The sequence below is a fragment of the Biomphalaria glabrata genome, chromosome 9 (assembly GCF_947242115.1).
Source record: "Biomphalaria glabrata chromosome 9, xgBioGlab47.1, whole genome shotgun sequence".
Lineage (NCBI taxonomy): Eukaryota > Metazoa > Mollusca > Gastropoda > Planorbidae > Biomphalaria > Biomphalaria glabrata.
Window position 1 is genome coordinate 39,972,804 of NC_074719.1, and position 27,124 is coordinate 39,999,927.

Genomic DNA, 27,124 nt, shown 5'->3' on the forward strand with positions numbered 1-27,124 from the left:
ATCTCCAATAAATACTTTTTAAGTGGGAAAAAAAATAATATAAATGATTTTAAATATAACCAGCTTAAATTGAATTCAAATACTGAGCAACCAAAATTAACATAGCCCTTGTTTTCAGTGACCTCGAAATGAACACAGCCTTTGTTTTAAGTGACCTGAAAAAAACAACATAGCGCTTGTTTTCAATGTCCTCGAAATGAACATAGCATTTGTTTTCAACGATTTTGAAAGAAAAAAAAAATCTGCTAATTTGTGTGGTCTGTCTGTCCATATCTCTATCTGCTCATTTAAAATTTCAAAAAAACTATAAACCATGTGGAAAAGCTGATTTCATAATATTTTGTATTTACTTTCAATCCCAGGAATTGATAAAGAACACAGACAAGTCCAGCATTGAGAGGGAGGGCTTGGAGCGTGCTCTAGAGGCAATGCAGGTGAATCATTTGAAAACAGTCGCTCATTGGATTTTGATGATTTCTTTAGAAATGGTTGGAAATTAAAGACTACCTATCAGTGACATATTTCAAATTTATTTTCTGACATAGTGATGTACAAATAAAAATAGGAAACTTAGCAAGAAAGCGACTTGAATAACTAAGGGAGCAATACCAAACATGAGATCATAGTCACATTAAACATTATTGTAGTTAACTCTTTCTCTTCCATAATTATTTTCCATGTTCTGACAGAATTATTCATTTTGATTATACGTATTTCACTACCCTGTTATGATTAAACTTTAATAACTTTTTTGTTTGTTATCAGAAAAAATGTTATATTTAGTATAGAAATATAACATGAAATCATTAAGATGTATTCAAATTATGCATAAATACTAACACAAAAAATAAAAACATGAACACACTTATTCACTCAGGCATAGGAGGCAGTTACATAAAGGAACCAAGGTCTAGTAGGGTTAGGTTACCACCAATGTGTTAGTTTTCAAATAAAAAGCAAGAAAAACAATAAATACTTTTTAAAAAAATAAAAGAAAGGGTTACCTGGGTAATTTTAAAAGCTTTTTTTTTAAAAAGCCAACATTCTAACCATTCTTATGAACTGCTAATGAATACAGAGGATTGTATAGTTACCTAATGTTTGTTTGTAACTTTCTTTCAAGTGGCGACCTTATAAAGGGGACTAATTCAGCTTATACCACCACTTTTTGTCAAGTACAATTTCTTTCCCTTGTTCGAGACACCAAACAAAATAATTAATTACAAATAGTTAGTTAACTAATTGGTTGATTTTTTTTATTAATTCTTGTCAGGTAAGAGAAATAATTGTGCAAAATTTCAGCTTTATCAGAGATTGGGTGTTGGAGAAATAACAAGCTTTTTACCAGACAGAGTGAGGGAGTTAATATAAGCTTTGTAAAAAGGTTACATAAATTTACATAATTTAATTTCCTTGTGGTTGTTCCAGGACTTGTCACTGTACGTCAATGAAGTCAAAAGAGATCATGAAAGCTTGATATTAATAGAAGATATACAAAATAGGTAACTTTTGACTACGTCTTGTATTCTTGTTTTGGCTTCTTTAATGTAATCATTGCCAGAAGTCTTAATGGAAATAAGTCCTTCACTACCTGTAAAATGCTTCAAGTGGCATTGGCCTCAAATCAACCAGATGGTCCCGGGTTCAAACCCTGCCCGCTCCCATCCCCCGTCGTCCTGTGGGAGGCTTAGACTAGGAAGTAAACTATCTTCAACTCTGAAGGAACATCCGAAACATGTAAAGCCTTTTACAAACCCCTGGTCTTCATTTGTGACTAAGCTATTGGGTCTGACTGTACTGTTATCACTGACAGGAGAAAGGGGGTGGGGGAGTAGCTGGCACTTATACAAGTAAACTATACCCAAACATGGGAAAATCTTTCAAGAGTTACCCTGTGGAGAAATCAGGAACTGGCCACCCTTTGGCAGCTTGCAGAAAATCCTGGCGATCCTGTGACGCCGCTGATCCCAAACTGTATTGGCATGTGCTGTTTCTTAGGATACATCAGCTGCTTGGATAGGGGGGGGGGGGGGGGAGGACTGCAATGTGAATGGCTTCATTCCAATCATAGCTAATGCCCAGGCATTCATCTCATTTCTATGAGATAATCCAAAGTTGCTTTGTGACTGATGGAGGCCAGAGATTTATTTAGTACATTATAAAGTTTTAATTTAAAAATAATTTTGCAGCTAGTTAAGCTGCTCATTGGATAATCCTAATAAATCTAGATATAGTTTCTTTACTTTCATTTTATTTTTTTTCCTCAGCATAAATGACTTAAAAATGGTAAGCCATGTTTCTTTTTTAAGGTGTTCATAATTTTTTTATCATGTTCTTCTTCATTTAAAAAAGGAAAAAAAAGTTTATAAAATAATCTTTTCAGCATTTAACCTTTTTTTGTTACGTGTATTACATTGTTGTATCTTAGCAACATATAAACAATCTCATGTTGAAAACATTACCTAAAATGTTAGTTACCTTTTAGTGTTTTGATTTAGAATGTTTTTAACTTCATTGCATCGATTATAGAAAATATTGCTTGTACTAACAGCCCCCCAACACAACTCTAAAAGACTATGGCAGGTTCCAGAAAGATGGAGAACTGAAGGTCCTGTCTCATTCTGACACCCGACAAAGAAACAGGTAAAACCCTTTTTATAAATAGTCCGCTGCTGGTATATTGTATAAGTTCGTAGTATTTGTTGTTTTGTAAGTATGTCCTCAACAATCCAAGGCTCATTGGAACTTTGTGTTGTAGATCTCAATAGTCCTAAAGTATATATGTTCTCACATAGGCAATTTAGACTTAAGTCATGCTTTTTACAGGGTTTGTGTTTCTCAACATAACCTTTGAAGAGAACAGAAAAGCATTACATGACTAACTAAAAAGAGAATTAAAAAAATGACTGATGTTTATTTTTATTGTTTTATTTATTTCATTTTTTTTTTAAAGTAAAAAAAAAAATTCTTTTCCCAAAACATTAAGATCTTATTAGAAAACATGGGATTAATTTAATGTTTTTTTTTTCATTATTTTTATATTGCTTCCTATAACATTTTCTTTTATTATATTTAATTTCTTTTGTTATATTTAATAAACGTTAAAAGAGATATTAGAATTTTTTGTATTAGAGACTTAACAGAACAAGATAATGAGATATAATATATTATTAATTAAAATCTTTTCCATTTTTTTTTTAAATTGTGAATTAAAATTAAAACCCTTAAATTAGCAGAAAAAAAAAAGGAAATATTTCTTTTATTTGTTTCAACCACTCTGTAGATTAGAAGCTGTCCTGGTCAAATTTGTGCACCTAAATCAATTACCATTTCTTTTCTAGTGCTCGAATAAAAAAATTTTTGCAAAAACCGTTACAGAAAGATTACCTAGTTCTGAAGTTTAGGAAAAAGTTATAACAAAGATGGAGAAGAAGCTAACTATATTATAGACTCCAGCTTAATTTTTTTGGTTATTGACCATTCTGAAAGATGGGAATAGAAACTGTTTCGAGTGCTGGGACTGATCCCTAAAAGCCAGTAGATTCTAAGTGAACATAATGGAACCTGAACTTTCAGTTCCTTATTTGCACATTTTTCAGCCAAATTTTGGCTTTCACAGCTCCACTTTCCTCAAACCATGTAGAAGGTAAAGAAACAATGTCTTGTTTTCTTTATGCTTGTCGAAGATTTACAGATTTCTGATCAGGGAACCTTCTTGCACTGGACTTTTAGAAGGGGAGGATTGGAACCTCAGAAGTCCTCACCCAAGCGCATGATTATGATGAAGATGATTAATAAGCAAACAGCTGATTAACATTAAGATTTTTATATATAAATTAAGAATGCTATGAGATGTGTAACCCTGTTTTTACAGATTAGATGCTAGTGGGCACACAGAGAAGAGGTAAATCTTAGCTGGCGTACTCATATCACTTCAAAAATCCTGGCGGATAAATAATCAATTCTTTCAAGCAAATAATATCAAGCAAATATTTGTACGCATTACTTGTGTAAACTCTGCAAGCCCTTTTGTAACGACTAGCGTTACAAAATTTGTTAATGATTCTGACATGCAGTTACCTGCTCTATTTCTGAGGCTTTATAACAAATATTATTCTGCTTTGATCTCAGTTATTTATACTGGCTTCTGTAATATCTTTTCATACACTGAGCACTGTTAAAATTAAGCCTTTTTTTTTTTGGTACAGCAATTGGCAGCTTAACAAGTAGTGTAAATTTAAATTTAACTTACCCAAAACATAAGATGACCCAAGTCTTAAAGCTAATGCTTTTTTTGTTTGTGAATTTAAGTAATTTTCCACATTCCTTTTATGTTTTTGGCTCCAGTTTGAAATTTAGCCCAAGTGACTATTTAATGGTCAGAAGTATTATAATAGGTCCAAACCCCTCTCATTGTCACTTAAAGGTGTGGAATTTCTATAGCAGTGTAACATACAACAAAAAAAAACCATTGACTTTAATGCCTTGATCTTGTGTGAGCTTAAAAAAAAAAAAAGTATTAAGTCCTTTGTTTGTTGTCCCGGTTGCCAGAGAAGTGTGAAAACAATATATTTTTCCACACATTGGGTTCTAGTAGCTTTCAGATTCTATTCAAAAGAGAAAAAAATGTAGTGGAGATAGACATTGTAAAAAACAATTATTTAGGTTTTGCTACTAGAACTAATTGTTCAAAAAACTAGAAATAGAATAGTCAAGCTTATAGCAGGCTCTATTCACTCCAAACGTTTCAAGCTTTTCCAGTTTATATTTGTAATCTGTTATTGAATTTAAATTATAAAGTAGAATTTAAGTCATCGATTAACATGCATGACTAGATTGACACATGAAATGCTTGGGACGTAATTATCTTCTATTTTGAAGTAACATCAGTAATATATAAGATAAGTGTGTTGTTGCTTGGTTATACACTAGTATGACAAAATAGAAAACATCAAACTGTGGGAGAGGGGTGGACAGAGAAATATAGAGAGAAAGTGGAGATGGATTGGTCACACCCTTAGAAAAGATACCAACAGCAGAGCTAGACAGGCCTTAGAGTGGAACCCCCAGGGCACAAGATGTAGAGGAAGACCAAAAAAAACATGGTGAGGCAGTATACTAGATGAAGCCAAGAGGACAGGATAGTGCTTGGAAGCCATAAACAAAAATTAGCAAGAGACAGTGGAGGGTGGCCTGTTTTTACTGAGGCCTTATGTTCACGAGGAATGCATAGGAAAGGTGATGACGATGATACTATTGTATGATTTCTACTTGAAGAACTAAAAGATTCTAGTTCATAATGAAGAACTGTCTTTTTTTTTTTTTTTTTAATCTAATCAAGAATCTCTGGCAGACAATTGAACATAGGGTCAGACCAGACTTTAGTAAACACTTCTTGAATGATAGGACAATAGCAGACTGAAAAACTACTTATGTGTTTCTGTTTGGTGAAATGTTTGTACATGTTATTTCTTACACACCCATTTTTTAGGATTAAGTTGAAACTTTTCAAAATTATTCATTGGCATAGACAAGACATAAAAAAAACAAAAAACTAGTCAATTAGCTACTGGTAATTAATTTTATGTTTGATACAGACAAGAAAAATTAATCCTTAAATATTACAGTTATGGCTAAATATGTAGAGTGTGGTCCCCTTATATATTCATTCACATTATTTCTCCCATGCCCATTCTTGGATCAAGTTGAAATTTTAACAAAACCTGAATCTTTAAAAAAAATTAACAAGTCAATTAATTATTAGTCATTATTTTGTTTGATATCAAATTGAGAAATAACTTACACTTCTTTATTAATGGGAGAATAAGTGCAGAGTTTTTCCCCTTTGATAAGCTTTTTTTTTTGTCATAGAGCATTTCACAAGTTTTCTTTATAGAAAGCACTAAATGGAATGATTGTTTCTCTCTAAGTGTTAAGATAGAATTGCTTGAGTACAACTTACTTATTCCTATCTTCTTTAAGCTTTTACATTATGACATGACAAATGCTTAAAAAGTATCTGCACTTAGGGCTGTAATTTTGGAATGAATGAACTTTTGTTTATCTTAAAGGATCAGAATCATTTATGTAGAAAGAAGATAATATTGTTGACTCCTAGCTATTAAAAAAAATGCATTGAATCTTAGCTTTTAATTAATTTGGCATTTAAAGTTTATTTTTTTCACTATTTTCTTTTGGGATGCAATATTTACACACCATTTACAAATAATGTTTTGGTTTTTCTTTGTAATCTTTAACATTAATTGATTTTCCATTATTGCCATTACTTCGGATTCATTGGATATTGACAAGAATTTAAAAAAAAATATGCATAAAATATAAGCTCTGCTAATGGTCTTCTTACTAAGCTTGATAGTTTATTTTTATTTATTTTGCCTATGCATTCAATTTCTGCAACTTCACAATTTGACACTGTTGTCATGTATGAAGCACACTGTTGACATGTATAAAGCAAAATAAATTGTATAACGCTAGACAGACTGTAAATAAAACTTGATGTTTCCATTGAACTAGGTTTACATGGGGATTTTGATCTCGAAGTTCTTGTTGGGCAAATCTGGTTGTAATAAGAATGTGGACATTTTGAATATGTCTGCTTACCTGAGAGACATGGGAACTATTTGAAATTATATTACAGGATTGATGCTACAAAATAAAAATCTTTCCAGGATATAAACTGGAGATCTTCAAAAAGCATGCGATTCCTCTGGGAAAAAACATATCTCGACTGAGGACCCTCATATTATTTTACAGGATTTATACTCAAGACCTTCAAAATGGTGTTTCTCTTAAATAAATCCTAATTTTAGTTTTTAGGTGATTTCACTGTTAAAGTTAATCTAATCCTTAGCTGGACAATACATTGACCAGAAGTTTTCTTTTTGTCTGCTTTCAGACATATATTTCTCTTTGACAAAGTGATGCTGATGTGCAAGGCTAAGGTAAGTCTGTAAATGTGCACTTCTTCCCATGACACTTCTCTGACATCTCTTTGTTTTTTTCTGTCTTTATAGTCTATTTAGGTTAAAAAATATGCACTTAATGGCTATTATGATGACCTTTACATCATCTGCCCTATAGACCACATGGTCTGAAAAAGGGAACTTTACTGATGGCTATTAAAGGACTACATTCTGAGTTGGTGATTTAGTGTGTATTCTGTTCATTTAGTAATAGAGATGGTAGTGAATAGTGATGGTTAAAAGCCAGAGATATTATCTTATTTCTCAGGTTTGGTTTCTGACAGCTGCAGTGTTAGGGCTGGTATGACTGCTGCAGTGTTAGGGTTGCTATGACAGCTGCAGTGTAAAGACTGGTATGACAGCTCCACTGTTAGGGTTGCTACATTGGGTGTGTTGTGTGAGAGTGGCTTAGAGTATTTAGCTAATTGGTTTACAGCTTCTTTGTTCTTTAAAGTCTTAAAAATGCTTGTGATATAGGTTGGCGTTCTGAATAAGATAAGGGACATCTTATCAACATAAATTTAGGCAGTGATATATCCATCAATGGGCCTGTGCTATGTGGGCTTCATTGACATATTTGCCTGATATAGTTTGGCCTGTGGTTGTGCTTTGTTACTACATCTTATGATGTGGCTGAAATAAGACTTTTGTTATCAGCCTGTGTAATAGAAGCTACTGTATATCAGCAAGATAGCTTCAATTTTCATGTCATTTAACGTTTTGCTGTAAGTGAATAAAAAGTTTTTCTGTATTCGAATAAAAGTTGCCAAGATTATTAGGCTTGTGATTGTAGGTCTTAGACTGCGCAGCCACTCACAATACTTTGTACTCAAAGACAATCCTCATTACCTAATTATTGTTTGTTAGAACTAAGGGCTTCTCTTTTCCCCTGTTTAAAAGATTGTTCTTAGACTTGGACAGCACTTGTGTTCAGAAAGAAATAACTAGGAAATAGGTCTTCTTGGTCTGTCCAGCTTTTCACTGCTGAGCTGCAAGCTCTTTTGCAGTCTGTTAAGGGAAAGTAGCAAGCTGTTTTCTTCTCAACTCTTCTGCACTGTCACAAAATGTTGGTTATGCTGGGATGTTGTGGTCTCTTTGAGGTATATCAAATTGGGGCAACAGAAGAAATATATCTTCTCAAAATGTTTTGGTTCCAAAGGTCTTCAGGCTTGGCATTGGCAAATCTTATTTTGAAATAGTAATTTAAGTTGTTTTGTCACCCGGAAAAGACCTCTCATTGCTCAACATATTTTACACTGAAAATATTAATGTAATATTGAAAAAAAAAATACAATCAGAAAATTAACTTGGAAGGTTGGAAAACTTTTTGGATACAAATCTAAATAGGCGTGTAAAAGTAGACATAGTTTACATTTATCATGGTATAACTCTTCTATGCTATTTTGCATCCTCCTGTAATGGTGTGTGTGTGTTGTAAATCTATTACATCTGTTCTGTTCTGTTGTGTCTTTACTTTGGCCACAGGTTTGCATTGGAATGCCAGTGTGTCTTTAGTCCTAGTGATATACATGTGTATCTCTAAGTGTACTTTTATACCTACGAGTGAGTGCACATTCAGATGTAGCTAGAGCAGTGTTTCAGAATGGACTGGTTTTTATATGTGGTAGACATGTGTAACCTTATTATCTTTCTGTCATCAAACACATATTTACAGCCATGTACATAACATTTTTTTGTATGTGTAGAAACTTAGTATTAATGATTAAACTAAAAACAGTGTTGAACATTATTTTAGAATGATTGTTTTATTTAGCTACCTGGCAGGCTAGAATGGCTCTAGAATAGCAAGCATTATAGCTGATGGGAAGGGCAAAAAGCCATTTTCTGATCTTTATTTTTAAATCATAAAGATAAGATTCTATAACAGGATTCCTTTCTTCAAACTCCTACATTGGAGCAAGTCCTCACTTTGTTGGTATTGGTTTTAGAAGTTACATATGTTCTTCAGTATTCAGCTAGTTTGTTTTTTTTTTTTACTGAATTTGTTTGCTATTGATCATTATATAGAATAGATGCTTAGAGAAAATGTTTGGTTAAGCCATTTGTGCTGAAGAAAACAGCACACTATTTTTCCTTGGCCCAGTCTGCAAAAGAGCCCACAGCTCAGCAGCAAAAAGCTGGCTAGAAGAAGAAGAAGAAGCAGTTAAGCCATTTTAATTTGAAGTTGTATTTTGGCTGGTGAATAAGTCTTGAAATTTCCCTGTTGGTTGTAAGGACTGCATAGCCTGACCTGATTTAAAATTGTTTCTGTAACCAAAGACTTTTATTTATATATGATGTTGATGCTAAAAAAAAAAAAAAGAATTTGACCAATGGATGAAACTGTGCTACTGGTTAATTCACATTTCAAAAGCTTTACTCTTAAATATATTTTCATTTGGACAAACTGTCTAGTCAGTTACATACCAATTTTGAATCCATTCATTGAATTATTCTGCTTAAAGTGTTGCTCATATAGCCAAGTATCAATTGCATAGAATGTGGCTTTCTTATGCATCACAGCTGATAATGTGCTCATGAACAAAGCCATAAAAGTTTGTGCGTTTTTATAGCTATTAATTGCTTGTCATGGGTCTTCAGTATTTCAAAGCTGTATAAAAAAAAGTAAACAATCTGGCTAGTCATGTCTCACTGTTGAAGTAGAAACATAGCCCAGAAAATCTTTTTTTTAATTGTAGGTTTATATTCTTTACAGAAGATGAAAACATGTTTGTGGGACAATTAATATATTTCTCCCTCCCCCCTGCACCTATGCAGCTGACCTGTTAAAAAATACAGACTACTTCCTTATTTACTTTGCCAGGACTTGTCTGTTTAATTGCATCAAAGACCATTCATGATATCTTTGCTTTAAAGCCTGTTCTACTGGATTATCTATTATTTTGTCACTTGTAGACATCTTTTATTCTGGAATTTGTTTTACATATTTATTTGTTATTTAAAAATGTTGATAATACTTTTTGTTTTATTTTACTAGCTAGGTTAACTGTTTGTTTTCTTATGTCATTTATCCCTGGCGTCAGGGTAGAAGTATGTCTAAATGTTTTATAAAAATGCATTAGGGGAGAGAGCTGACAAATTGAAACATTTTAAAAATTATAATACATTTAAGTTTTATTTATAGGCTCGTCTTCTAATTTGTGTGACAGCTTGTCAGTGGGACTTCTCTTTATGGTTCATCTATTGATCTAACTAGGTTTAAAAAAAAAATAATTTATATCTTGGGCAACTAATGACAACTAATGTTGAATGTTATTTTAATTAATTGTACCATCTTGTTTTTTTTTTTTTTTTTTATTAGTTTTCCCACTGACAGCTGTCATTCCCAACCAGACCCCCCCCCTTTCCCTCCACCCCTGATTCCAATGTGTCATTAATTTGGTTGTTTTCTTCTCCTTTGTGCTCCCCCCACCCTGTCTGTAGATGGTGGACAAGTTTCTGTGGGTAAGGATTATGTATGAGACAAAGAAAGCATAAAATTAGAGAGAATGTTCTTAACCTCTTCATCTTGTCTCTCTCTCTCTCTCTCTCTCTCTCTCTCTATCTCACTCTCTCTCATTCGTTACTAAATTGTTACAACTATTAACAGATTCCTTTTCCCCCAATTTGGCACAATGTTGTCCGAAAGTAACACTGGCAGTATTCTGAAAGGGTTACTAAGTCCAGATCGAGGTTCGGATGAAAAGAAAACAAAAAAATTTACATTCTAAATCGTTATAACCAACATAACTGTATTATCTCTCTATCTAAATGTGAGGCTAGTTTTCAGAATTCTGGGTACAAGTTCAGATGTAGAAGTTAACTTGTTAAAATAACCCTGTGATGGCATTAGTTCCCTTATTTAAAGCAGTTTTAGAAGTCTGGGCCATGACCAGAAAGTATTAGCCACGTTCTTCAAGATAAACTTCATCCCAGCTGTTTGGTGAGCTAACTATTACTGTTTAGTGGCTTAGTCCTGGCTATAAACCATAATTAAATCCTTAACCGAATATTTTTCGGTAAAATATTTTTTTATGTTATGTACAAATAGGTATAATTCCTATGCAAGCCTGAATTATATTAATATGGATTTTGAAGATGTTTTTAAGTTGACCCTGGCAAACTAGCTGTAATTATTAAGGCAATAAATATGGCCAGGTGCGTTACCATTTAATGGTTCATCATCTCAAATAATGAAAATTAAAAACAAATCACAAGTTAATATTTTCTTAGGTAACTTTGACAAGGCTCAATTGACAATGCAAGAGATAATACAGTTGAAAAGGTTCTCTGGGAAAAACAAATTATCATGAGGGGGATCAGGAAAGGGGAAAAAACTCTTCTTGTTTGCTATGTTTTACATTAATGTTCAATTAATACTCCTGACATCCTTGCTTCATTTTAAAAAGCTTTTATTTTTTCTCTTAATAAAACTTGTCTGTCTTCCTTAGACATAGTTCTTGTTGTAACATAGGGAGGAGCTCTTTCTCATTGTGCTTTATTAAGTTCTCAGTTGAAAGAACAGAAGCAGATGCCACTAATGCATGATGGTCTGTATGTTAAAAATAGTACTATCCTGTCCAGCTGCATGTCTGTGAAGCCTGTTGTTCATGTGGGAACACACAATCATTTTTATCAAAATATTTCTTTTGTCTGTTTTTGGTTGATATTTGAAAAAAAAAAAATCTTAATTTTTCAAGCATTACATTTTTTGTTGTTGTTCTATAATTAGCTTCTCTAAACTTAAGTCATTTGCATGACTTTTGATTTGTTGATTTGATAGAGGCTGACCTCTGTTGTTACATTCCTTCACACGCAGTTCCCTGAATCCAAGCTTTTTAAAAGGAATGTTTCAATGTATGTGCATTATGATTAACAGAAAGCTCAATGAAATACGTGATAAATAACAAAGTCATATAAAATGGAACTGTATGCATGCCACTTGAGTATAATGTCTTGAAGCACTCAAGTAACTTGCATCGTTGGTTTGGTTCGAATCTTGTTTTATTGTACCCTTTCATTGTTTGAGACTAAGAATCTAACAATTATTCTTCATTTTGGTTTAGTTTGCCTAAAATCTGTTCTGTTCACTTTTGTTTGTTTTATAACTTATTTTTTTTTTTTTTTTTTTAAATAGGATAGCCTCTTGAAAATATTTTCACTGCAATTAGTAGATTGTATTCTTGAAAATAAGCCTACATCTGCTTCTATACAATTTATGATCAGTCAGTTTATGCTGATCAATTTAAACTTGTTTAACACTAGTTTATTATAAATGATGTGGGATAAAACTACTGACATTTGCTGGACCAGTAATAGCTTGTTCCACTTCTTCTTGTGCAAAAAAAAAAAAAAACAAATACTAATCTGTGTATCAAATCATTTTACTTGGATATGTTTTAAGCTTACCATGGTGCTACACTTAAATTATAGTATGATAGGTACCCATTAATTTTTTTATCCACATAAAATAGGTTTGCAAAATCTGCATAGATTTTTTTTTTTTTTTTTTTTTTCAGAAAGTTTTCATTTAGAGAGTTTACATAAATATATAGATAATTTTTTTTGTCTGGTTATCATTTAGAAATGGGTTAGCTTTTTTTTTTTTTTTTTTTTTTTTTAGGAATTCATCATGCCATAACCCCACCTCCTTTTTGGCCAACCTAGTCCTTGTATCTTAAGCATTATACTTATGTTATCATATTCGCTTGATGCACTTTCCAATCATGTAGGTGGTAGTACCTGCTTCATTGACAACAAAATGCCATCTTAGTATTTAAATATAACCATTAACTGTAATGTCAGCAGTGAATCGATACATGCAGCATTTATGAAATGTTCCTGCTAATTAAAAAGTAATTTATTATAGCTTGATTGCTGCCATGAGCTTGTCAGAATATTTTTCTCCTTGTCTGGTTTAGATAAATGTTCTTGAAAGAAAAAACAAAACTATATTGAATAGCAGTTTCTTTTTGTAAATATATTGCTGTGGTTAATTGCTCTGCATAGAGGTGACATGTTGAGTGTCATTTTAAAAAAAAGTTAAGCCTGTCATGTTTATGTCCAGTCCATACTGCTGATTCCTTTAGAAAAATTCATTTTGTTTTTAGATGATGTTAACTCTATAAAGTAGTTAATTGGATTTAGCTTGGTAGACTCCATCGATGTCCTATGGGTTATGGACTCATTGTTTTTGTTTTCACGCGTTATGTTTTGCCTTGTATGTATTTCCTTAACAGGGGGACACGTACAGTTTCAAGGACGCAATAGTGCTGGGCGAGTTCAGGATAGATGACAGCCCAAGCATCCCAGAGAAAAAGAACGAGAAGGTGAGGGCACAAACTTGTGGACCACTTTCTCCGTCAAGTGCTGAAGTTTTTAAAACATACTTTGGTGCATCTACTAACACCTCGGAGTAGATCTTTTGGAACTAAGAGAGTTAAGAAGAGAACAAGGTTGAAGTTGGGGTAGATGAGGAAAAGGTTGTAGATAAAGGTGGATGATGAAAAGGTTCTGGATAAAGGTGGATGAGGAAAAGGTTGTAGATAAAGGTGGATTAGAAAAAGGTTGTAGATAAAGGTGGATGAGGAAAAGGTTTTAGATAAAAGTGGATGAGGAAAAGGTTGTAGATAAAGATGGATGCGATAAAGGTTGTAGATAAAAGTGGATGAGATAAAGGTTGTAGATAATGGTGGATGGGGAAAAGGTTGTAGTTAAAGGTGGATTAGAAAAAAAGTTGTAGATAAAGGTGGATGAGGAAAAGGTTGTAGATAAGGGTGGATGAGGAAAAGGTTGTAGATAAAGGTAGATGAGGAAAAGGTTGTAGATAAAGATGGATGCGATAAAGGTTGTAGATAAAGGTGGATGAGGAAAAGGTTTTAGATAAAAGTGGATGCAATAAAGGTTGTAGATAAAGGTGGATGAGGAAAAGGTTGTAGATAAAGGTAGATGAGGAAAAGGTTGTAGATAAGGGTGGATGAGGAAAAGGTTGTAGATAAAGGTAGATGAGGAAAATGTTGTAGATAAAGATGGATGCGATAAAGGTTGTAGATAAAGGTGGATGAGGAAAAGGTTTTAGATAAAAGTGGATGAGGAAAAGGTTGTAGATAAAAGTGGATGCAATAAAGGTTGTAGATAAAGGTAGATGGGAAAAGGGTTGTAGACAAAGGTAGATGGAAAAAGGGTTGTAGATAAGGTGGAATTAACAGGCAGGTTGAGGGGATAATGCTTAGCTTCCAATCTGAATGTTATAGGTGTGAGTCCGAGTGGAGGCACAGTTTGTGTTCTTGAAGTGCTTCTAAGATATTCTTAGTTTTCTAATGCTGCTTTTTTCTTTTCTTTCCATCCACAGAATGTGCAGCGACCGGTAACTTTTTGTTTTTCTTCTACTCATTGGACACCTTTGGATTAACATCTCAAAAAACAAACTAACATTTAAAAAAATAACAATCACACAAAAATTACATTTCATTTAACTGTAAGACCGTTCATTAATGGCCAAGCAAGACTGAAGAATTTTAAATGACTTTCTGATCTAATAAAACAATCAAATGACATTAATGTTGATAATAATGATTGACTTTGATTCAGCAACCTGCCTCATATCTAGGTTTTTTGTTGGTTTTTTTTTTACAGTGGAGCTTTCCATTCATCATGGTGAAACAGGACAAGGCAAACGCTTTTACTTTTTTTGCCAAAACTGCAGACGCAAGGGATAAGTGGAAAGAGGCTGTTAATATGGCACTGTGAGTTGTTGCTTTGATTTGTTTGGTGGGAGAGGGTTAATATGGCACTGTGAGTTGTTGCTTTGATTTGTTTGGTGGGAGAGGGTTAATATGGCACTATGAGTTGTTGCTTTGATTTGTTTGGTGGGAGAGGGTTAATATGGCACTGTGAGTTGATGCTTTGATTTGGTGGTGGGAGAGGGTTAATATGGCACTGTGAGTTGGTCAAAGTTGTTGCTTTTATATGGTGGTGGGAGAGGGTTGAGAGGCTGTTAATATGGCACTGAGTTGGTCAAAGTTGTTGCTTTTATTTGGTGGTGGGAGAGGGTTGAGAGAGTGTTAATACCACCCAAAGAATAGTAATGTATGGTATTTGGGATTTATCATATTCCAGGTTGGATACTGTCAAGGTACATTGCTACTACAAGTAGGATAGATCAATATTAATGTAGAACCAAATTGTGATATGTTTAGACAGAAGCTTATAAAGACAGTTTTAGATTAGAGATTAGGGTAGCTAGATAAGAAACATTTTTCATCTACTGAAATAAACCTTTGTTATTTTGAAAAAAAAAAAAGTTTTAAGATTCCTTTATATCTATTGATCAAGCAGCTGTTTGAGCTTGCAAGTGTTCTTTGGATTGTATCAAAAATAATAATTAAATTTTAGCGCGCAAAATGTATGCTCTAGGCGCTGTGATAACATTGCACACATAAACACAAGAGTTAAAATGAAAACCTAATCTAAAACAGTTTTACTACCCCATCCCCTGAATATCTGGGATGTGTTACAACTTCTTCTCAATGTTTCATGTAGATCAATCATAGAGCTCTGTAGTAATATCTCTTATGGATGGGAGCAAAGTAGACAACAATTATAAAGTTTTTTTTTTCTTATAAAACAAGGCCTTGAAAATGAAGGGATATGGATATGGAGTAATAGTGGAAGCATCTGGAATCCTGATTTAGTTTTATCCAAGTGTACATTATCATGAGAAAGAGGCAAATGTTATTCTTGTAAACCATTTGTCACAGAAAAGGTTGAAGCAATTTGTATATGACCTGATTATTTAAATATCAGACAAGCGTTGAAAGGAATTGGCTCAGATTAATCCTATTTTTTCATTTATGGGCATAATATGTTAATAACTTTTGTTAAAACTATAAACCTGTGTCAAACACTTGGTCAACATTTAATTAACCAAAATTTGTTTACAGTGACAATAGCAACCCATCTGCTGGTAGAAACTATATCATGCAGACCTTTGATACCCCAAGAGAGTGTGACGTCTGTGGGAAACTGCTCAGGTTTGAGTTTTTATTTTACTTGTCGACTTTTGTAAACTTAAGGACAAACCTGTTGAGATTTTACTTCAATGTTGCATGTAACCATCTAAGAGTTGGTTATAACAAAAAAAATGAATAACTTCTGGGTTGAAAAGCTAATAAACATACAAAGAAATTAGATGTGTGGCTGAGAGGCCACAACTGCTTGGCCACCTAACAAGGGGGCTCAAGTATGAGCAGAGTTGTGTTAACTGAGTGCATAAAGGCAGCACAGAAACCTTCTCCCAGGACCCCCTTCCCCCCCCAAAAAAAAAGGTTCACAAACGAGATTAGACTATAGCACACAGATCATGCTATAAGCATGAAATATACGCTATATAAAAGCAATAATATTAAAATTGCTTGGGGAAAAAAATTAACTGCAAACAAACTTAAATTACTTTCTTCACTAATCTTGGACAGTTATGTCCATAAAGATTTTGCGGCATCATAACAGTATATATATACTTATTTCATAGAGGACACTACCCCATTAAGTGCCAATTTTTCTGCTGCCATTTTAGTGCCTTATAGAGAAAGATGGTTTTGGTACTGAGTTTGAAAATGTCAGCTTCGATAACTGCAAATATATCTTAGATGTAGGGATTCCATGGTGTAATGAACAAAATTACACATATATTTTTTATTTGGAAACTTAACAATTGATTCTATAAAATCCTGATCACGCTATGTACGCTCTGTTTAATGGCATTTTGCTGTGTGTGAGTTTTGTCTAACATATTCTTCTTTTTTTGAAGTAACGTCTGTATTGTATAAGATAAGATATTGCATGCATTGAAAGCTATTTCACTGATTCTATATTCCATTGTCTTTACTTTCAGAGGTATATTCTATCAAGGTTACATATGTTCAGGTAAGCTAGGGAATGTGTTTGCCATCATAAACAATGCTCTTATATAAAATATAAAGTGTACTTTGTAATGGGGGTAGCCTGTGAACGCTTTACAAAGCTTATATCAACTCACTCTGTATGTCTGGTAAAAAGTTGCTGCACATTATTTCTCCCACACCCAATCTCAGATCAAGTTGAAATTTCGCACAATTATTTCTTGTACCTGACAAAACATGAATTATTTTTTTAAAAATTTACAAATTAGTTACTTAACTTTTGGTAATTTATTATTTGGTTTGGTAGGGAAAGAAATTGTACTTGACAGATGTGATGGTATAAGTTGAATTAGTCCCCTTGAGGAGGCTCGAGACCAGAGTTCAAATTCAAGTAGTGCAACTTTGTAAAATTCATTTAAAAAGCAATTACAGTAACATTAACCCACATACCCCCCCCCCCCCCCCCCCCCCCCTCCTTTTCCCAACTGGCCCAGACAAGTGATAGGATCATGGCCCATTTAGAAAAAAAAAAAGTAAAGTAGTAAAGTTCCCCTTTCAGACCTTGCAATCGAAAAAGCTGAAAGCATAAAATTATGCTTAACAAAACAATTGGTAAAAGTATTTCTCATGGCACAGATTTATTATTGTTAGTCTAGATCTTTTACAAATTTAATTACATGGCTGGTCCAAACAAATTGATACAATTAAAAAAAGTATTTTTGTTCTTGTTACTGTTTTGGATTTTGTTTGTAAGCATCCTTCAATTCAGCCTGATTCAGACATGTTCTATGCTCTAATTGCATTAGGGATGAAGAAGCACTTGAAAGAATTAGTCCTAGCCACTACTGGTTAGTCATATCACTTTACCCTTGTGGAGGTGGTCTCATAAATATTAATGAGAGCTCACAGGCTGCAGATGTCTGCTAGATGTTCTTAAATGAAATCTTTTATGAAGAAAATAATTTTGTTTCGAAATTTAATTTTTGAAATTATTTTCTTTTGTTGTTCTTACACAACTTCTTTCATTAAAATGAACCTGGGAACAGTCAAGTGGTTTCACTCTCTATTCACTTTAGACATTCTATGACAGAAGACGAAATATTTCAGAAGTAAATTAAATAGTTTTGGGTGAATGCATTAACATGTCTAATTCACCATTGTTATATAGTTCGTCCATTGTGGTTCGATGATGACCACTTTTGTCATCCACGGGGCTGAGGGCTTTTGTTCCTCCTCATGTGGCTGGTGAGACCTATGTGAGTCTGGAATGTTTGGCTTCACACTGGGCAGGTTATTCCAGTTGGAGCTAGTGTCATTGGCCTTCTCTAGCGCTTTTCTTCTGCCAGCGCTGTTTTCTTTTCCTCAGCAATGTGTGCGCCAGTTTTCACAGCGTGATGCCATGATGCTCTGTCATGTGCTTCTGTCTCCCAGGTGGCTGGGTCAATTCTGACCCATTCACCATTGTTATTAAGTTTGCATGACTCAGACTTGCCAATGGTTGGTACACAGTCCTCTCTAGTTCTCACATAATGTTTTGAAACTTTTACAAACAAAATGTATGCAAAGATATTCAAGTGAAATTTGTCACAAATTTGATTTGCTTATTTCGAAGTCACCTATTTCTTTCTTTTAAAAGATATGTACTCTTCATTTTCTATACCTTTAAATGCTTGTTTAATTTTCCAGATACTAAAAAAGTTGTGCATAAAGAATGTATAGGAAAATCTACCCAACGTAAGTACTTTAACCTTTTTTTTACAAAGCTTATATCAACTCACTCTGTCTGTATAGTATGGTAAAAAGTTTGTACAGGTTATTTCTCAAACACCCAATCTAGGATTAAGCTGAAATTTTGCACAATTATTTCTTTTTACCTGACAGCACAAGAATCAATCTAAAAAAAATTAACCTATTAGTTGATTTACTATTGGTAATTATTTTGTTTGGTATCTTGAACAAGGGAAAGAAATCATACTTGACAGATGTAGTGGTATGAGTTGAATTAGTCCCCTTGAGGACTCAAGCCCAGAGTGAAAATTTTTTTATGAATATAAAAAAATATCATGTAAACATTCATCAAGATACCCCCTTCTTCCCTCCCCCTTTCACAACTGGTCCAGACAAGTGATAAGCGTATTGAGAAAGCTAAAAGCTAAACAAAAACTATTGGAAAAAAGTTTTGATTGCATAGAGTTATTATGTCTAGGTAAAAAAATACAGATAATTACATGACTGATCCAAACTGATATAATAATAAATAATAATTTATTTTTTAAAAGTATTTTTTAAAATGTTTTTCTTGTTGTTTTTTTTCTCTCTGTTTCTTTTGATACAGCAACAACTTGTTCCTGTTACATTAATTAAACATGTGACTTTTTTGTTTGCTCAGATTTTAGGACGTGTAAGATTCTTATCTGTTTCTAAGAGTAGTTTTTGTGTTTGCCTTTATGGACGTGTTACATCCTTATCTATTTTAAGAGTGGTTATTGTATATTCTTGTAGGTGCTAGCTTGTTATCTGTTTAAAAGTGTTGCTTGTTTTTGAAGTGTTAGCCACTAATCTCTTCATCAGCTGTTTTAAGTTTAGCTGTACAAAAGGACATGAGTTATTGTGCAAGAGAGGAAGACTTGGGTACACACATTGTATTATAGGTTTTAAGTTTAGCTGTACAAAAGGACATGAGTTATTGTGCAAGAGAGGAAGACTTGGGTACACACATTGTAATCAGGCTTCTTTGTTACTGAGTGACTGTATCTTGGATTTGAAACATACCTTTTTTTGGATTTAGTGCTTTGTTAATCTAGTCAACTATACTGTCTCATATAAAACATACAATCATGTTTATTGTCTCTCAAGGTAATGTCACATCTGCAGGTTTGGAGTTGCCGTTATATAAAAAAAACCATTGAAGAAACACATTGTAGTATATAATTTTTTCTTGAGTTTAATATATCTTCAAGCTAATTTCAGCAAAACAATCACACTACACCCATACAGAAATTTAAACTCATTCTGAAATAAAAATCTAATAAATAAAAATTGATGATGTTAATAATTGACTTTGTTTAAAAATTTAATAAAAAAAAAATTTTTTTCAAAGATAACAGATTTATAATAAAAAAGATATTCAAAATTTGAAATGTCACTAGATTTATATTTAAGCCAAATTTGGATATTAACAAGTGAAAATCGTGCCAGGCCGTTATTTGGTTCCCAGGCTCATATCCTGCCGCTGCCATCCACCATTGTCCTACAGGATCTTTGGACCAGGAAGTAAATTATCTTCAATTCTGAAGTAGCATCCTAAACATGTCAAACATTTTACAAACTAACAAAATTATACTTGGGGAATGGATTAGGTCCACTAGATTTAAATAAACAAACTTCTTCAGCAATGTCAAATTAACATTACAGATTTTGGCTTCAGGAACAAACTGTCTTGAACATTTGTTTTCTCCCTTAAAATAAAAATGTTATTAAAACTATTCACTACTCAATTAGAAGTTTAATGTTAGTGTTTGCATTTCAGCACCACAGAGGCCTCCAAGAACAGTTCCAATTATTGGTAAGTCAATACTCTTCATACTCTTTTGAGACAATGTCAGCTTTTTGTTTGTTTTAGGCTGAAAGTTTTTCTTAATAGAACTACCCTTTAGAGAGATACATACAGTTTTAAGTCTGCTTTACTCAAGCCTTTAACATTAGTTGTGAACAGATAAAATTTCCAGGAGTTAATAGATATTAAGTAATGAAATAAATTTTTCAATTTTTGTTTCATTAATTTTTTTTAATGGTCGATTTGAGAAAAAATCATGTTTTTGAACTTACCTCGTTATTTTCCTTATTAAAAACACAAGTTGAGTTGGGTTTTTTCCCCTTGAAATATGTTATTAATTTCATAGATATAAAAAGTTTTATATTCAACTTTTTAACATCAAATCTGAACCAGACCTGCCACCATTAGTTTCACAGTACTAGAAATAACCTTGATGACTTTTTGGTAGGCATTCATAACAAGAACTTTTTGTTAAGTGAGTTTACTCAAGACCATTCGTTACAGATTTCTCATCACTGACCTGCAAGGTCACAACTTGTGGAAAGGCCTGTATGTCATGGCAACAAGCTATTGGTCTAAACTGCCCACAGGTTGTGACGTTGCAGGTCTTCTATAACGATTGGTCTTAGTTTACTCTACCTAGGTTTGCTAAATGTTTTATGATAACTCAGTGAAAAAGTTGCCTAGGTGCTACATGCTGTTGCATGAATTCCTCAAATGTCATCCGAAGATTTAGTTATTTATTCTATTTTAGTGTCTGTCTACAGTAATAGTGTGTTAATATATTTGATGTATCTCTGCCAGGGGAAAACTATTAAATTTTTTATATCCTTGCTGTTATAATATCTGTGAAGATTTTAGATCTGTTTTTTCAACAAGTGCTGGTGTTTTTGGATTGATCACATCCGTTTGTGAGAGGTTATGTATGTGGACTAGCCTCATCTGTTTGGAGTTCTGTTTGTGGATTTATTGTATCTGTTAGTGAGTGCTCATGTTTGTGGATTGATTCTAACTTGTCTATCTCCAGCTGTCAAGGCGGTGGTGGAGACAGCATATCGTGGCCAACCTCCTCCACCTGGAAACTTCCGGCCAGCTTTATATCTCTCAAAGAACGAGGAGATAGATATCATATCCAAGCCTGACAGTACCTGGTGGAAAGTAAGTCAAGACTTTTGAGTTAAACAATTTTTTTTATTACTTTCGGAGAATGACTTTTTTTTACCTTCACGTTTACCTATCCCTTAGTCTGTTGGTCCGTTGGGGCACCATGCAAGATTTGTCATCCATCTTTCACCATTCCTCTCTGTCTTTTATGTGGCCTTCCCATCGCATTCTCTTTCTTTATTTCCTCTATATCTGTACTTCAGTTGATTTCTTAAAAAAAGAAACTAATTTAACAAACAAGGATTACTGGTAGACAAAAGATATACAAGATCCCAGAAATTGGGAATTAACCTTTCTGAAAAAAGTCTCTTTACACATGCTTTTGAAACACACCTGACTTTATTTGAGTGCAGTTTATGTATTCTATTACTTGTGTCATACTCATTAAAGTAACAGTGAAATCATAGAGTAGCAGAATGAAGGTTAGCTCCAGTGCAGTAGAGTAGAGTTTTATTGGAAGACACACTAGCTCTAGCACTAGCTCACTTTTCTCAGCTTTTCAATGACAAGAAATCTTACTGTCCAATGGATTAAATAAAAATAAAGCAAGAGAGTTCCCTTATTTTTCTCTAGTGATGTGGACTGCTATTTTCTGTTTTCCACCAAATTATTTAAAAAAGAAACCCTACAGAGAGCCCAATGTGTAAATGAAATTGGAAATATGACACTATTTCACATTTGTTGTCAGTTACAAAAAAGTATTTCACTCCCTTGGCTCCAAACTTTGACATTGAAATTAAAGTGAGCAAATAAGTTTTTAAAAAAAAAAAGAAAGACATTAGTAATGGTTTGTTGCTTTTGTTTTTTGACCAACTTGTACATTTTTTTATTTCAGGGGAAATCATCAATGGGTGAAGAAGGTTACTTCCTTTCTAATTGTGTCAAAGAGAAGAGAGTAAGTGTCTTTCATATCTTTCATCCTTCATTTCCATTATTCTCTTTGAGATGCTGAAAGTATCTACACATTGGAAAATAGTTTGGAGCATCAGATTCTACACTACTACCAGAATAACAGTTCTCATTGTATAGTAACCAAATGGTTTAGCTATGCTATTATGCTTCAGTGTAGAAAACATTTTAAACGTTATATCTATAGCAAGTAAACTCAGAAGCTTAACTTGTAATGAAATGTCTTTCTATTATTTTTTTGTTTACCCCACCTCTTCTGGGTGTGAACCAAAGGCATTGAAACTGACTGGACAAGCTAGCGGCAGTAGCTTTAACCAGAATGGTGGGAGCTTAAAATCAACCAGAGAGAGCCCCCAGGAGCAAGACTCGGGCTGCGTGCCTGCCTTGCCCAAGAAAAGGGAGCCCAAAGGGTTCCCCTCGCAGCTCTGGTATGAACAGTTACTCCGTTTGAAAACATGCTTGCGCCCTGCCACACCACTTTGGGCAGCTTTCTACTTTTGTTGTTGATATTGTTGTGCATTTTTCCTCCTTCTTTATTAACAGAATCTCCCTTTTTTTTTTTTTTTTTTTTTTTTTTTTTTTTTTTTGTGTGTGTTTGTTCATACTCACCAGATTTCTTCATTTTTTCTTGTTTTGTTCATAACTCACTTTGGCCACACATATTTTTCATCTAGATGAGAAAGAAAGGAAACTGCCCCCGGAGCCAATAATATAAATATAATATAATAGCAAAATTAGCTGTATTAAACGTATTTAATATCAGAAGTTTCTGTATCAAACTTTCATGGCAACATATTTTTTTAAGGTTTGCCTGTATGATCATTGTCACTAAAGTAAAAAAAAAAAGTTGGTTAGTTGTAATGTGTTAAGTGTGGCATCACATGTCAGTGTTGATCAACAAGATTGGGCTACATTAAACAAAATATGGAACATAGAACTTAAAGGAGATGAAATTTCGGCTTCTATGTTTTTTTTGAAACATTGAATTTTATGTTTTTAAAGCATTAGATTCTATGGGTTTTTTTTTAAACATTGGATTCTATGTTTTTGAAGCATTAGATTCTATGTTTTTTTTGAAACGTTGGTTTCTGTGTTGTTAAAACATTGGATTCTTTGTTTCTAAGAAATTGTTTCTATGGGGATGAAATGTTTTGCTTTATGTTTATCCTCCTCTGGATTTTGAAAAATTTGTCTTATAATTATCATCATTTTCTCTAAAGCTATATCTAGATGAACTGCATGTACTTTCTCTTTGTTACTTACAGTTAGTGTTTTGTTTTTTTTTACATTTCAATCCTGTGATTTTCTTCTGTCATGTTGAGTCTCTAATATTAACTTGCATGTTGATGTTGTTGTATTGTGTGACAAAGACAGAATTCTTTTTCCCACAGCCTCTGTAGTTCATAATTATGTAGAGCATACATTTACCCAAAAAAGAAATGACAGTAAAGTTAATCTTAGTTAGACATGGACAGGGAGTGTCCCAAGAAGAGACTTGTTATGTTAAGTATGCGGGCTTGTCATCAATCAGCAGAACTCGTTCACCCCCCAGCATGTTGAATTTGAGATTTTGTTCTAACCTTTTCAGTTGTTGACTATGTTCTTGCTTTATCATTCTTTTGTTGTTTTTTTTTCTTTTTTTAACTCATCGCATGCTTATTGGTTGTGCATTTTGTACTGTAGACTAGAACGCCTCGAGGAGACTCGTACGAGCAGTGGGGTATGTCCAATGGGAGCAGCAGTCCTGCGTCCCTGCTTAGGCCCCCTCCCGGGCGTCAGCTGCAGCAGCAGGTAGCCAAACTGAACAGTTACCCATGGTATGTTTATAGTTAGTACTCCTGTGTGTTTGCACTACCCCCCCCCCCCCAATCACACACACCACACACACTCCTTCCATGTCATTGCAGTGAAGTGTGAGTATAATTTACCCTTTGTATCAATCGTGTAATCTCAACTTTAAATTACCACAGCATGAATGTCTTGAGTTTCCTATGGTCAAAGTATTTATGACTAGTACCATTAGCATTGTATTCTTTAAATTTCACAACTAAGACCCTGCATGCTTAAAACTCGTAGGCATACATTGTTTTTTATTTATAGGAATCCACCTGAAACGAAAAACAAATTAAGAAACAAAAAACATAAAAATGTTCTTTTATTTTTTTTTTACCTTAAATAATCCTGAACCCTTTAATCTTAATCCATTACATAGTAATGTACCCCTTCAGACCTTGCAATCTTTGGGGCAGATGATATAATGGACATCTATTTCTTTGGCCCACGTATAACAAAAGTGTCATGTGACTAGCACAATACCAGCAGCCTTTACTTGTCCCCAATAAATGTCAGGTTTTAATGAGTTGGGTGACTTGAGTGCCCTAAAAATCCTGAAATTTAGAATCCCAGGATTCGAACCCGAGCCTCTTGTTTCAGAAGACAAGTGCTTTACCACTCAGCCACCACGCCTCCTGATCCATTAGATATGACTGTGTAATGGGTAGCTATCATGAGAAAATCTTTCCTCTTGCTACACTTGACAAAAACCTTATTTGGTAGACCAATCTTTCTGCCAGCTTTAGTCATTGCATTGATTGAAATGGCAGCTTCAGTGCTATGCTATAGCTCCACTTGTTGTTTCCTTGCTTTGAGATGTTGCCACTTAGTTGCATGACTAGTTCCTGCCCTGCAGTTATTGGTCCATTAACTTAATGTAATTTTTGGAGGGGGCCTGAGAGGGTTTCTTCCCATTGAACATCAACGACTATGTTTTGTAAGCAATTATGATAAGGGAATGGATATGAAGCTATTTAGTTTATAAGGACTTCCCAGCTTAAGCCTTTCAACATTCTAAATATCTTATGGAAGACATTGCTATCGTGGTGATAAGGGATTCAGGGGAAATAAAGCTAATGAGATGCAAAGGAAGAATATAGAATATTTCTGGTTTTCATCGATCTCAGACACTGCCTATTACCAATAAGGGAAGACAAGCTAGGAAATAGGCATATGTCACAAATTCTGCCACTAAAACCACATAATTTTTCAAAAATAAACGTTTTGAGACCTTAAGGCTTAAAAAAAGTCTATTATAGCGATACCCACGACACTCTCTCCCTTACAAAAACAGAGTTTACAAATTCTTCAATTTCATAATATACTCACCAGAGTCTCAACATTAAAAAAAACTTAACTGTGCCAAACCTTTTGTGGATTCTGTACACTTTCTGCAATTCAAAAAAATGAGATAAAGTCTAGTTGAGAAAAGTTATTGTATTGTTTGTATCTTCTCTTGAAAACATGACTGGTAGTGTATTTGAAATCCACGATTAGTTTTACCTTGTTTTACCTTGTTTAAACCAAAAAGCACAAAGTATAATAATTATAGCTTTTATATAGCGCTACGTTCATGCTTATAACCATGCTCAGAGCACTATGATCCAATCTTGTTTTTTGACCAGTGGGGGGGAGGAGGTATCTGGGAGGTTTTCCCTGCTGCCTTTAGGCGCTCAGTAAACACAACTCTGCTTGAGTTGGGTGTCGAACCTCGAGCCCCCTTTATAGGAAGCCAAGCCAACTTCAAGCGTACTTACCCGATTCCCATGGCCTGAATTGTGCATTTAAACAGTAAGTCTTAATTGGATAATTCATTTCAGCTGACTGTGTTTAGCCTTGCTCATAGACAGTTGTTTGTTTTGATGCATTTGGTTTTTTATTAGTTACAACATAGAACTAGTGTTTGTTTTAGTTTTTTGACGTCTTATAAATTAGAAATTTTTAATCTTGAAATCAATTTTAAATTATTTCTATGAAAACTTCTTCAAATTAGATGAAAATATAAAGCTAACATTAGCTTATTGAAATTTTACTTTGAATCTCGCCTTAGAGAACATTAAGAAAGGTTTTTCTCCTCATAACTAAAGAAATATTTGCAAAGTAAGTAATGGAAGAATTCAATGTCTATTATAAAGGAAGACCATGGTTTTTATTTTCCTCATATTTTTAGGTATGTGGGAGAGATGGAAAGACAGGGTGCTCAGCAGGCGCTAGATCCACTACCTGATGGTACTTTCTTAATCAGAGTTACTAACAACCCTGCCAGAGCTGGGGAATTGAGTCTCAGTATTAAGTAAGCATTAATTTGAATTAGTTTTTGGGATTTTCATAAGTTATGTCCCTTTCACCTTTACCTATCTCTTAGTCTGTTGGACCATGGGGCACCACGCAAGATCTGTCGCCCGTCTTTTCTCCATTCCTCTCTGTCTTTTTCTTTCGATAAAACCTCTTTCAATGACAGGCCTGTCCATTCTTTTATGTCTTCCCATCGCTTTCTCTGTCTGCCAATTCTTTTTCATGGTATTGTTCCTTTTGCAAGCCAGCCAAAGGGTTTTAGTTTGCATTTTTTTTACTATAGTTAGCCTGTAGTAACCCTGTCTATAATTTCTTCATTTGTGATGCAGTATTTAAATGTCTTCTGCAACATCTCCAATTCCATTGCTAGGATCCTCCTCTCTAGCTCTGCAGTCAGCGTCCAAGACTCGCAAGCATATAAGAATGTGGTCATATATATATATATATATATATATATATATATATATATATATATATATATATAT

At 33.8% G+C, this 27,124-nt stretch overlaps 1 protein-coding gene across 6 annotated transcripts in view; it reads left to right on the forward strand.

The window, feature by feature from the left end:
* LOC106054148 (guanine nucleotide exchange factor VAV3-like) overlaps positions 1–27,124 on the forward strand; it is a 60,148-nt gene that overhangs the window by 23,650 nt on the left and 9,374 nt on the right. For 2 of the 6 annotated variants that reach the window (XM_056042542.1, XM_056042548.1), the window contains 18 exons: positions 363–434; positions 1,429–1,502; positions 2,268–2,286; positions 2,552–2,643; positions 3,875–3,904; positions 6,917–6,962; positions 10,428–10,448; positions 13,223–13,312; positions 14,335–14,349; positions 14,619–14,728; positions 15,926–16,015; positions 16,876–16,907; positions 18,569–18,616; positions 20,412–20,447; positions 21,466–21,596; positions 22,438–22,497; positions 22,785–22,939; positions 26,515–26,637. In XM_056042542.1, the coding sequence (XP_055898517.1) occupies positions 363–434; positions 1,429–1,502; positions 2,268–2,286; positions 2,552–2,643; positions 3,875–3,904; positions 6,917–6,962; positions 10,428–10,448; positions 13,223–13,312; positions 14,335–14,349; positions 14,619–14,728; positions 15,926–16,015; positions 16,876–16,907; positions 18,569–18,616; positions 20,412–20,447; positions 21,466–21,596; positions 22,438–22,497; positions 22,785–22,939; positions 26,515–26,637 (1,244 nt within the window). Of the gene's footprint in view, positions 1–362; positions 435–1,428; positions 1,503–2,267; positions 2,287–2,551; positions 2,644–3,874; positions 3,905–6,916; positions 6,963–10,427; positions 10,449–13,222; positions 13,313–14,334; positions 14,350–14,618; positions 14,729–15,925; positions 16,016–16,875; positions 16,908–18,568; positions 18,617–20,411; positions 20,448–21,465; positions 21,597–22,437; positions 22,498–22,784; positions 22,940–24,194; positions 24,329–26,514; positions 26,638–27,124 lie in introns of all 6 variants that reach the window. The other 4 variants (XM_056042543.1, XM_056042544.1, XM_056042545.1 and 1 more) reach the window with 4 other exon arrangements.